At 39.9% G+C, this 12,551-nt stretch overlaps 2 protein-coding genes across 3 annotated transcripts in view; one reads left to right on the top strand and one right to left on the bottom strand.

Annotated features, from left to right (window-relative positions):
- Positions 1-1,196: 1,196 nt before the first annotated feature.
- Positions 1,197-7,303, bottom strand: TIFA (TRAF interacting protein with forkhead associated domain). 2 transcript variants are annotated; one of them, XM_060105054.1, is made up of 3 exons: positions 7,002-7,303; positions 6,351-6,586; positions 1,197-2,309 (listed from the first exon to the last, which is right to left on the bottom strand). In XM_060105054.1, the coding sequence occupies exon 3, from the start codon at positions 2,283-2,285 to the stop codon at positions 1,728-1,730; it is 558 nt and encodes a 185-aa protein (XP_059961037.1). In that variant the 5' UTR covers positions 2,286-2,309; positions 6,351-6,586; positions 7,002-7,303; the 3' UTR covers positions 1,197-1,727. The 2 variants fall into 2 exon arrangements, with proteins under 2 accessions (XP_059961037.1, XP_059961046.1); XM_060105063.1 differs by lacking the exon at positions 7,002-7,303 and adding an exon at positions 6,712-6,873.
- A 3-nt stretch (positions 7,304-7,306) lies between these two features.
- ALPK1 (alpha kinase 1) overlaps positions 7,307-12,551 on the top strand; it is a 133,951-nt gene continuing 128,706 nt past the window's right edge. The window contains exon 1 of the mRNA XM_060105030.1: positions 7,307-7,459. The gene's annotated coding sequence lies outside the window, so the exon portion shown is untranslated. The remainder of the gene's footprint in view (positions 7,460-12,551) is intronic.

The raw sequence follows: 12,551 nt of genomic DNA on the forward strand, positions 1-12,551 counted from the left end.
GTTCAAGAAGAGACTGCCTATGACTGTAACACTGGCACCAATTAATACACCCCTTTACTTAAAGAGCCCAAGAAAAATCAGTTTCCTGGGACAAGTGAGTCCTTAAGAGGTGAACAGCGAGTCTCACAACTTAGCTGCAGTACCTAGTATCAAACACCAACATTTTTGTTTGCCCTCACCCACACCCCACTGTGGCCATTTTTTGAGAAAATGCTTTTCTTATCCACATGGTCACTGACTGGAGCAGCCATTATTTACTTTTTTTTTTTTTTTTTTTTTTTTTTTGTGCGGCACGCGGGCCTCTCACTGTTGCGGCCTCTCCCACTGCGGAGCACAGGCTCCGGACGCGCAGGCTCAGCAGCCATGGCTCATGGGCTCAGCCACTCTTTAGCATGTGGGATCCTCCCAGACTGGGGCACGAACCCACGTCCCCTGCATCGGCAGGCGGACTCTCAACCACTGCGCCACCAGGGAAGCCCTGGAGCAGCCATTATTTAACGTGACCTGAGGCAAGTTGATTGGTAGACAGGTGGGCACCTGACCCAAGCTGACCCTTCTCTTGGACTGGAATTAGGAGATAAGGTTCTCTTTGGGTGGGTGATCGGTAACATAGAACTTGGGAGCTACTGGTGGCCATGTGCCTCCATGCGGGGTGAGGAACAAATAATGGAGCCAGTATGCATTGAGGGGCACAGCTGGATGTGTCTGAATCCCCAGCCACAGCCTCTGCCTGCGGCCTACTGCAGTCCTCCCTTAAGAGCAGTCTAAAAACAGTTCCTCCCTTTCTTCAGAAAGAGTTTCAAAGAAAATGGTTAGAAAATTAAACTTTGACTTTATTATGTACACGGATGCTGTTAAAATTTTGAATTCATGGAATTTAAAACTCTGTAGTACATAAAAAACTATTTAAAATTTGGTAAGAAAAATGAAAAATTGGGAATCCCTGGCAGTCCAGTGGTTAGGATCGGCGCTTCCACTGCCATGGGCCAGTGTTCAATCCCTGGTCGGGGAACTAAGATCCCACAAGCCATGTGGTGCAGCCAAAAAAAGGGAAAAAGAATTCTAAACTTAACACAGTGGTTCGTTAAAATGTTTAAAATATTGGTTTTAGATACTGAATACAGACAAGGAAAATGGTATTCTTGGGAATAAACAGTATAAGTCTATAGAGAAAAAAAAAACAGAAAATCAAGGTATTATTGCTCAAATAAGTCTTCCCATATTAAAACCACAATGACACACTAAAAAACATTATGCTCTGTTCCAATACTCTGGTACTACAAGTACCAACAGGCTACAACACCCATAATAACTTGTTTGTAGCCCTGACCTTGAAAACAAATGACTACTGTGAAATAATATGACCAAACCAAAACTTACAAACCAAAATGAAACAATATAAAACATAGGACCAAAATCAGGCATAAAAAGACAGTAACATAACCATATTTTGAGAACACTATTCCTTCATCACAAAGGATACTATTTGTACATTAATGCTCACAGATATACACTTACAGTAATTCTTCACATATCCAGCAATGCAACAGGTGACTAAATCAATGACTAACACAAGTTACAGACTTCAAATGATAACACCAGATTTCAAATTTGACAAAGTAATAGATGACAGTAATATACTACACTAAGAAACTCTAAATAAGTGGAATGTCTGTGAAGTGTCTACAGAGTTCTTCATCCCTCATGATTCCCTTAGCCCTGTGCGTTTACCATTCATTTTCACCCATTTCTACAGGAGAATTGTTTTGGGTGGAACAGGATGAATAACTGCCACACTCACGTATGGGCTTCTGTGGTAGCCAGTTGTTTTCTTGCAAGAGTGGTCTTGTTGACAAAGAAAACTGAATCTCAAAAAATTCTAATGACTCTCCATCTTCCTTCTCCATCAGGAACTGATAGTCCCCAAACCTAACTAGGCATTTGTGTGGCAGGTCCATTTTATTTAGGTAGCCCAGCTCCTTGTTTTCCACAATCAGATTGGTCTTCTTACTCATATTTTTAATTTCAAAAGAGAGAACTGAGCTATCAAACTTTTTAAATAGCTGCAAAGAAAACTGAACTCGGGAAACCTGTTTGTCCCGAAAGGTATAATGACAGGTGTTGGAATTTCGGCCAAATTTCACCACTTCGCTGGAGGAGAGTTTTTCTCGGTTAAAAAAACTTATTGATTGGAATATTCCATTTTGCTGGTGGCCAGGATGGTAAACAGTCATCTGGAGACAAGTTACTGTCTCTTCTGTGTCAGCATCTTCGAAACTGGACATGATGTACACCAGAATCTGACCCGCCTGCAACAATCAAGTCAGCACATTAGTTCACTCCCATACATCAGGCATTGAGATCTTTGATTCTAATATTTTGATGAAAATCTTCTGATTTATTTAGACTTTAAGAAAACAATACATAGGCAGGATACTTTCAGTTAATGAGTAGATATGTGAAATCTTATACCAAACCCCATACGAACTGGTGCATTACTCTTTCCTCTCTATTTTTCATTTCTAGTTTGACAGTAAGACCATACATATTAATCTAGATGATAACAAGGAATGACTATTGATAAAGCAATTTGGGGGGAGCATAAAGAAACTTCCGTTCCTTTTTCATTTAAATAGAGTGACTTGGTCCCAGACCAAACATGACAGCTGTACTTTAAACAGAAAATCAGGAATAAAGAAACGAGGATATACACATGAAGAAAACCTACAGTTTATTAACTGAATTAAAACTTAATGTATTAGGAATTTTGTATTGTTTTGGGTGGAACAAGATGAATAACTACCACACTCAGGTATGGGCTTCTGTGACTTTTGAGGTATTATGTATTATCCTGATTAAAGACATGTAAAAGTTATATACAAATAACTGCAACATTTGTCCTTTATATCCTTAGATTTCTAGTAGGTAAAGGGTTAAAAATAGTAAATGCTTTAAAAGTTTACTTTATTCTATAATTTTTTAATTTAGACATTACACACTTTTTATTTAAAAAAAAAAAATCTCCATGAGGTAGTTCTAAATATCATAGTCTGTACTTGTACTGGAATTATTTATTTTTGTCAATGGTTCCTAATGACTGGACAAACTGTCATTAGCCACAAGCAGCTCAATCTAACTGCTGTTAACCCATCCCTCTAGAGTGCACGGCCCCGTGGTGCCCTCCACCTCCAACTCACTATATGTACCTTCAATAATCAGTGGAGTAGTTTAAGCAGTAAAACAGGCAGAAGAATTAATTATTAAAATCTATGAGAGGTTATTTTGACCCAAAACTGCCATTTTAAAACCAATTTATTTTAAAAAGAATTACACGCACATGATTTAAAAATTCAAACACTTAAAAAAGGATTTCTTTAAAGTATCTTCCCTCCACCCTAATCCTTTTTTTATTCTTCTAGAGTCAACCACTATAAATGTTGCTTTTATCCTTACAGAAGTCTTCTTTACACCCCAAGCAAAACTGTGTGCACTCAAAGACACATAACACATTTCTACACAGAGAAAAAAATTTCTTACACAAATAGGAACATACTGTATTTAGTTCTAGACCTTGTATTTTTCAATTAGTAACACAAATGGGTGATTTTTTCCATATCTATACATATAAATATACCTCAATCTTAAACAGCTGCACAGAATTCCTTTAATCTAGTGTGGTAGTAAATTATACCAGTAGGTAGAGTGAAGCTGAGTGCTCCCTGCATTTCTTAAATACTATACAGTATTTACAGTGGGGTTTGGGGAGCAATAGCCTTAAGCGAAGTTGATTTGTAGTTTTATTGGTTTTTGTTTGCCATCTATATTAGATACTGGTATCAAAATTATGCTGGTTAAAAAGAAAAAAACAATGTTTTCCTTTTCTTTCCATGCTTGCTGCTATTTACTTTTAAAATACAATCTTCTGTTTTGCAAAGTTGTGTTGCAAAAAATCAAACTCAATTTATTCAATTACTTAACAAATAACTAGGCAAAATTTCTTTTTTATTGATTTAGAAACATATTTTAAAATTTACTTTCATAATAGGTTCTTTTTGGACATTATTTTACCGTATTGCCTTACCCAAGCAACAAATGTCCAGCTATAAGCAGAAAAAGAGAAAGGAATGCTCAGAGTCTTGGAGCAAGGGTGATAAAAATTACTATGAAACCAAAGGCAGCAAGAATTAACACACAGTGGGTAGAACTGGTTAATCACCATGATTTGAAAATAATTACAATAATAAAGTCGTTATTCAAGAAACAGACGGCTTAAAAGAATAAATACAATAAATCATGAGATGATGCAATTAGTGGTTGACAAGAAAACAATTAGCTGATAACAAGTAAAGAGCCTAAAAAGAAAGAGCAAGAATCTGTCATGATTTCCACCTTGTCTTGGATACACTGCCATCACTCTAATTCATTCTTGGACTTTGGACAATAACAGTTCCAAAAGGAGACCTGGATTTTAAAACATGGTATATTCTGGATACAGTCTTTTGGTAACACCCAAATTTGTGTTTTTGTGTTTTTTATATAACCTAGTAGCTTAGAATTAATTCAGTCTTTTGACAAAATCCACCATCAAGAAAATTTTGCTCCATACAGGCTCTTATGCCTAGTACCCAGGGGAGATATATTAAAGGAAAAATTTGGCATTCTGGCTTATAAATCAGTGGCTATAAGTGTCCTGGGGTGACTCAATTCTCAGCTTTTGATGAACTTCTGGGTTCACAACTGTAACCCGTGTTACTATCAAGTATTTGCTGCCCCTCACTACCAGGCCTATCTCTACTGGTTCTGCCCCTTTAGAAAGATGATACTTCCCACTCCAGTGACAACCATATCAATGAAATGTGAATGGAAGTAACATGAAGCTTATTTCCAAGCACAGGTTTTAAAAACCACCGTGTAGATAGACCTGCCTCTTCTCTTTCCGTATACCACATCGGTGGTCCACAAAAGTAGCAGCTCAGCGTGGGGTCCCAGAGGGAAGGGCCAAAGACAGAGCCATAGAGACTCATAAGCAAAAGTTAACCCTTCTTGTAAGGTGTTACTGAGCCATAAGGTACCCTGACACATGCACTCACCTATCTTATGAATGTATGAAACGATAACAAAGCCTGACAGTAACAAAGGCTGCTACTTACTGTATGCCTTTCATGTGCCAGGCACAGGGCTAGCCCTTTATACGTACTGTCTTACTTAATTTTCAAAATAACGCTATGAATCACCGCTTCACAGATGAGGGAGCTAAGTCTCAGAGGGTTTATCTAAGTAGCCCAGGTCACAAAGACAGTGTCAAAGGCAGGATTCACACAACGGAAATGCACCCTCTCTCTTGCCCACTACAAACAATACTCCCAAATACCAGTTACTTCACAAACTATAGCAGCTACCCAGTAGAGAAGAGGGCCACGGAGGTGTCTGTCAGAACGAGCAGGACACCAACCTAGAATCTAATGCTGGGGAGGCAAACACACTGTTACTGGCTCCTCATAAGAGGAAGAGGCTGTGAAGCACCAGGTTACTTCGATTATCAGTTAACCTTAAGCCTGGGTGTATGGATGTTGGCAGGTCACTAATAATTATGGCGGGTTGTTAGGGAGCTCCAAAGTTGAGAAAACCATGGTATCTGACCTCAAGGAACTCAGAAACTAACTTATTCATTAGTTTGCAGAGTTGCAAGTTCCCTCTACAAAGTGACCTGAATCTCTGACATTTCAGAGTGGTCAGTAGAAAAACAGAAAAGACAGAAACTAACAAAAAAACCTAAAATAATAAAATTGTTGGATTTTTTATTTTAAAAGTCACTAGCGTGCAGGTGCTCAAAAGCAGCTTTTTCAAATCTGTTTGGCCTAAGTTATCAAAGAAACATAGTAACAATGAGCTTATATAGTGGTATTATCAGTGGTTACCTCTGGAGAGGGAAACTGGGATTGACGGTGGAAAGGAGACTTGTCACTGCACACACTGTACTTTCGGAATTTTATACCATGTGCATCTAATATCTATTCAAACATATAACAAATATTTTCTTTACAAAGTCACAAACCATCTGATTTTTATGGAACTAAATGGAGTTGGAGATTGTCATCAAAGTGGGTTTAAACCATGATCTCTGACATCAAAAAGCTGTAAAACAGTGTAATGATGTCTAACATACAGTAATATTTGTATTAACAAATTAACTACAATAACTTTGCTGGCACTGAGCTAACAGAAAGGGAAGAGAAACTTGGAAGCACAGCAAAAGACAACTATCCTGACCCCCCTCACCAGGTCATCACCCTGTAGTGTGGCTTTGAAGACATCCGTGAACGCTATTGTTCAGCAGAATCAATACTTACTTAAGCAACAGGTCTTGCTAAAGGAGTCGTGAAAACCAAAATCAACAGGAGGAAAACCTTAGTAAAGCTCAGTTTTTTCCAGAGACGATGTCTTCTTTCTCCCACTGTGCCTGATTGGCCTGTAGCCAGCCAACACTGCAGAGTCCGGTTCTCCGTGGCTGCGGACTTCCGCTGCGAGGCTCAGGGTGTATTCTCGCTCCAGAAAATTTGGGAAATTCCTCCTTTCAATCTGAAAGCTGGAGAAAGTCCCAGGAAACAACGGATTACGTTATTTTCCTAACCAAATAGGCTGAAGCAAGGCAGGTCTACATGCAACCGCTCGGTGAGCTACACTTCATAAATGGAATTCCTTTTTGTTTACCGATTGGGGAGGAGAACTTTGCAAAGCACAGGAAAGTACAAGGAAAACCCATCTCCAATATTTCCTTTCAGTGCTCCCTCGCTCCATTTATAAATACTCCTATAGTTTGTAAAGCTGGGATCACGCCGTAAATAATCGCTCGAGCGTCTGCCCGCAGCCGAGTCCGCGGGAGGAGCAGATGACTCTACGCAACGCCCCGGAAGACCTCTCGACAAAGCTTCCCTTTCCGGGCGATAAACAGAAAAGACGCAGTCCCCACTTTACAACCCAGACCGCCCCTAGACAGGTACCTTGGGGTCCCAGAGTCCGTGAAGTTCCCTTTGCTTTCCGGGATCGGCACGAGGTTAATAGACGCGACCTGGCGGAGGCCCTGGATCGAGGGGTGGTCACCGCCCGCCGGCCGCGCCGCCGCCACTGCGGTCTGGGGTGCGAGGACGGGGAGCCGGTGTGAGCCGAAGCGGAGGGACAGGGCCGAGCGGGGAGAGAGGGACGCAGACGCAACCCAGCCGGGGCCGCGGGGGGCTGCGGCTTTCAGACGCGGCGGCGCGCACGGCGACTCCTTCAATCGGCCGGCCGAGTGCGCCACCCCCCCCCCCCCCCCCCCCGCTGAGCCCTTAAAACCGAAAGCGCGGAGGTTCCCAGACTCCGCCCGGGCCTTGCCAGCCCCACCCCGCCCCCTGCCTTCTCCGTGTCCGACACTGCCCTGTCAGACCAGAAAGCCCAGCCTCCAGGTCGGGTGGGATGCGAGGTAAGACGGCGAGGACCCCACCTCCCAAACGAGGGCCCCTCCGAAGAGGGTGTGGCTTGCGAGCCGGAATTTGAAAAGGGGACTGAATCACTTCAACATTAAGGGCGACTTCCCCCCACACACTGCGAGTGTTGGCCTGGGACTGGCGTGGGGAGAGGCGAGGAGTTGAATTAATCATCAAGCAAGACAGTTGCGGGGCGCACGTTATTCTTATGCAGTCCTCACAGTAGGGAGAGTAGGTCCACTTTACAGATGAGTCAACTGAGGCCCAGAGAGTGATTAAGTTTCTGAGCGAGGAAGAGGCAGAACTTGCTCCAGAGCTTCTGACCAGCCTCCTGGTACCCATGGTGCCCTCACCTTACACCCGAGCGTTCAGGCGCTCCCTCTCTCCCCATCTACCTGAAGGCAGTCCTCAGTCAACACCCAGGGTCTCGGGTTCCAAAAGTAAGGGCTAGTACCTGGTGCAACAGGAAACAATCAACCTCCCAGGAGTCCTTTATAGCTTAGAGTAAATAAGATGATACTATTTTCCTGCCTCAGGGAGAAGATCTGGGATGAACTAAAGGTGGAGAGAGCCTAAAGACAATAGGTGTCTAGAGGGAGACAGGAGACTGTATGAAGAGAAAAAGGGCTGAGAAGAGCAGTGGGGGGACAAAGCTTCTGGTGACCGAGGTCATACTGGCTTACTTACTTCAAGGCTTGGGAAACCGCCCACCAACTCTGGTAAATGTCTGATGGAAGCCTCTCATTTGTCTGGGTTCCGTCCTTGACTTCAGGAGAGGGCTTGTTTATGGGTCCGTTTCACTGGCAATAACGATGCTTGCTGCTTCACCACTTGATAAAGAGGTTCTGAGGAGGGGTTAAGTATTGAACTCTCAAAGTTACATGTAATCAAGAACCATAAGCATGAGAAAGGACCGGTGCATATATAAGTGAGGCAGATTCCTGTAAGGTTGCAATTTTGTTCGTTAATCATCAACACTTACTATGTCTCCCCTGAAAGATAGTCACAGTATCTTTTTCCAGTCAAAGAACATTAGAGCAGGTGGAAGATAAGACATGCAATTTGACTACACCAATAAACTCACACAATGAAATAGTATTACTGGAATTGGAGTTTCTGATCTCTAACCTTTAAAATTAAATGAGATGTGAAAATGCTTTATAAACTGCAAAGGACTGTTTAAGTATGTGTTATCGATAACACTAATCGAGAAAACGCAACAACTGTTAAAATTCATGATGCTGAACATTATTCCATTTTTCTCTTTCCTTTAAGATGACTTATTTAATTTACTAAATGACCCAAAATGAGATTTGAATAAGCCTTCAATTCCAGATCAGTATCTAATCTCAGTAATGGTTTTCACCCTCTGACAACTGGTTAAAAACAATGGGCCTTGAACTGAAAATGGCTTGTGCAAGTTGAGAAACAGCCAAGAGCGCACATATGAAAAGTTTCTGTTCCTTAAAAGTTTGAAGGGACAGTTAGTGGTGGCTACCTGCTCCTGGTTTCAAACTACATATACTATACTACAAAGCTTTATAATCAAAACCATATGGTACTGGCACAGAAACAGACACAGATCAATGGAACAGAATAGAGTCCAGAAATAAACCCATGCACCTATGGTCAATTAATCTAGACAAAGGAGGCAAGAATATACAATGGGGGAAAGACAGTTTCTTCAATAAATTGTGTTGGGAAAACTGGATAGCTACATGCAAAAGAATAGAACTAGACCACTTTCTTACACCATAGACAAAAATAAACTCAGGATGGATTAAAGACTTAAATGTAAGACCTGAAACCTAGAAGAAAACATAGGCAGTGTACTCTTTGACATTGGTCTTAGCAATATCTTGGGGGTGTCTGTCTCCCCAGGCAAGGGCAACAATAGCAAAAATAAACAAATGAAGGAAGGTACATCAAACTAAAAAGCTTTTGCTCAGTGAAGGAAACCATCACAAAACAAAAAGGCAACATACTCAATGGGAGAAGATATTTGCAAATGATATATCTGATAAGGAGTTTGTATTCAAAATATACAAAGAACTCATACAACTAACATCAAAAAAACTAACATTAAGGAAAGGGTAGAAGACCTAAATAGACATTCTTCCAAAGAAGACAATACAGATGGCCAACAGGCACATGAAAAGATGCTCAGCATCACTAATCATCAGGGAAATGCAAATCAAAACTACAATGAGATATCACCTCACATCTGTCAGGATGGCTATTATCAAAAAGACAACAAATAAATATGGGCAAGAATTTGGAGAAAAGGAAACCCTCCTGCACTGTTGGTAGGAATGTAAATTGGTGCAGCCACTATGGAAAACAGTATGGAGAGTCCACAAAAAATTTAAAATAAAACTACCATATGATTCAACAATTCCATTCTGGGGTACTGATCCAAAGGAAACGAAAACACGAATTTGAAATTGTATATGCACCCCAATGTTCACTGCAGCATTATTACAATAACCAAGATATAGAAACAACCTAAGTGTCCACCGATAGATGAATGGATAAAGAAGATATGGTAAATATATACAATGTTATATTAGCCATAAAAAGAATGAAATCTTGCCGTTTATGACAACGGCATGAATGGATTTAGACGACATTATGCTACGTGGAATAAGTCAGACAAAGATCAATACTGTATGATTTCATTTATATGTGGAATCTAAAAAAAAAGTGAACAAACAAAACAAACAGATTCATAGATACAGAAACCATACTGGTAGTTGTCAGGGGGGAGGGGTATGGGAAGGTGGACAAAATAGGGAAAGGGGATAAAGAGGTACAAACTTGCAGTTATAAAATAAAGAAGTCACAGAGATATAACATACAAGATAGGGAATACCATCAACAATATTGTAATAACTTTGGTGAGAAATGGTAACTGGACTTATCATGGTGATCATTTCATAAAATATAACAATATCGAATCACTATGTTGTACACCTGAAACTCATATACTAAGTCAACTGTACTTCAATTTAAAAAGATTTTAAATCACTAATATGTAAATTAGTCAAAGTACTCTGTAATAATTGCTTTATTTTGTTACTGTTTCTGTTTGTGTAAAACCACTAGAAACATTTTTAATAGAAGAGATTATTTTTTCAGTTCTACAGATTTTACTTTTTTTACTGTTATTCAAGATCAAAGTTTAAATAGAGTAACAATAGCATTTACAGAGAAACATGAACATCGTTCTTTGATAATGAAGATGTCTTTGCTGTTAAAGGAACACAATAGGACTTTATGTGATGAAAGCTTACTAGATATTACAGGAAGAGGTTTATAAAATATCCTCATCTCAGCCCGTGATTTCTCTGAAAGCAAGAGAATTACTAAAAGCCCGTGTGAAAATACTTCAGCCAAAGTAACATCAGTCTGAAGAAATGTAAGGATTCCAGCATGTGGTACCATCATGCATGTGCTGATGAGAACATACCTACTGAAAAGCACTTTTTAGGGCCTCTTATTTGCAGATTTCCGTTTTGGAAAGGAGCAAAACAATTTTTCTTTTGGTTTCGATGCAGTTGTGTCATTTTGACAAACCCGTTCTTTGATTTTGAAGTTTCAAGAACTTTCTCTTGCACTCAGAACTGCTCATAAGTTTTCAACATCTTTTAAATTACACGGAATGTGGATAGACTCCTTTCCTGTGAGTTTAATGAAGGAAGGCTTTGGATGGCTTTAAAGCTTGGTTAACTTCACTTGACACAGCCAAATGCTGTGAGTGTTGCTGGGGATATATGGAGTAAGCTAAATGCCTTCTGGAGGGTTTAAGTATTCCTAAACTACTAATTAGAGAGATTAAAAGGAACCCTTCAGAGAAATGGTACCTCAAAAGTCAGACCAGAATTGTTTATCAAAGCAAAACAGAAGAAACACTAGGCATCTATATTGTTGATACAAAAAAAAGAGAGGGATTTACTATCTGAATTAGTGATGAATCATTTAATCTGGAAATAACATAAAATGCCTACAATCCAATAAATTTCTATCTAGCTTTGAACAATTTGAAATTTCCAAATTGTATTAATGTTAAACAATAAAGTAAAATTTTGTCTCAGCTCTCATATTCAATTGATGATGTCCCCTTCAGTAACTGTTTCCCCTTCTGTCACTACCACTCACCTCCATGATATGGGTTGCAACATAATTTCTAATTCAGTTACTTCCATGTTTGGAATTACAAAAATATTTGTCCATGGAAACAATCTAAAAAACTGTTTTTAGATACTTTCACTAGCCCATAACTAAGCTGATATACCTGAAAGTCTACTATATTTCACTTAAAAATCAAAAATAGAAGAAGCTAATTTGTGGTTATACAATCGCACACTATAGAGAAAAATTAGAAAGTGTTGCTTTTTTGTGTTGCCTGGTGGCAACTGGGTTATATGATACTCGCCTTGTGCTCAGTGTACTCTAAGCACCTTGGATACAGACTCATCTAACTCTCCCCGGCCCAGCTAAGATGTTCAGATTCAGAGTGATTAAGTTCAGGGGTGCTTCATCTCAGGGCTGAAGCTCTCTGCCAACCCGTGAAAACATTCAGAATCAACTGAGATAACTCACTTAGCTCTTTTCCCATTATCCGCTAAATGGGAGACAGGAGTAGGCCCAAAGTATTGAGAATGAAGAAAAACTAGTCTAGACTTCACTTTCTCCCTATTTTGGGGTCAAGCATCTGCAGTTAAAACAACTTAGATCTATGTGGAAAGGTCTGATGGATGCATCACTAAAGCAAAAAACCAAAGTGCAGAACAAAAATGCTGTATTTGTGGGGGGGAAATGTCTGTAAATGCATGAACTATCTACAAAGAGATCCAAGAACTGGAACTGTAATACCGGTTAGTCTGAGAAAAAGAATTTGGGAGACAGAGGGCAGAATGTGGAGGTGGGAGAGATTTTTCATTGTGTACTTTTTCAAACTGTTTGGATTTTGGTCTCATTTGCAAGCAATATGGTTCCATGCACACACAAAAAAGCTTTTTTAAGAAGAACCAAATGAAAGAAGTCTCCTGAGAGAAAGGTCTCAATGCTCTGATGCTCAATATTTTT

Source organism: Mesoplodon densirostris, chromosome 1, assembly GCF_025265405.1.
Source record: "Mesoplodon densirostris isolate mMesDen1 chromosome 1, mMesDen1 primary haplotype, whole genome shotgun sequence".
Taxonomy (NCBI): Eukaryota; Metazoa; Chordata; class Mammalia; order Artiodactyla; family Ziphiidae; genus Mesoplodon; species Mesoplodon densirostris.

Excerpts from the sequence above, each read along its gene's own strand:
- TIFA (XM_060105054.1), bottom strand. The coding sequence starts at position 2,285 with ATGTCCAGTTTCGAAGATGCTGACACAGAAGAGACAGTAACTTGTCTC.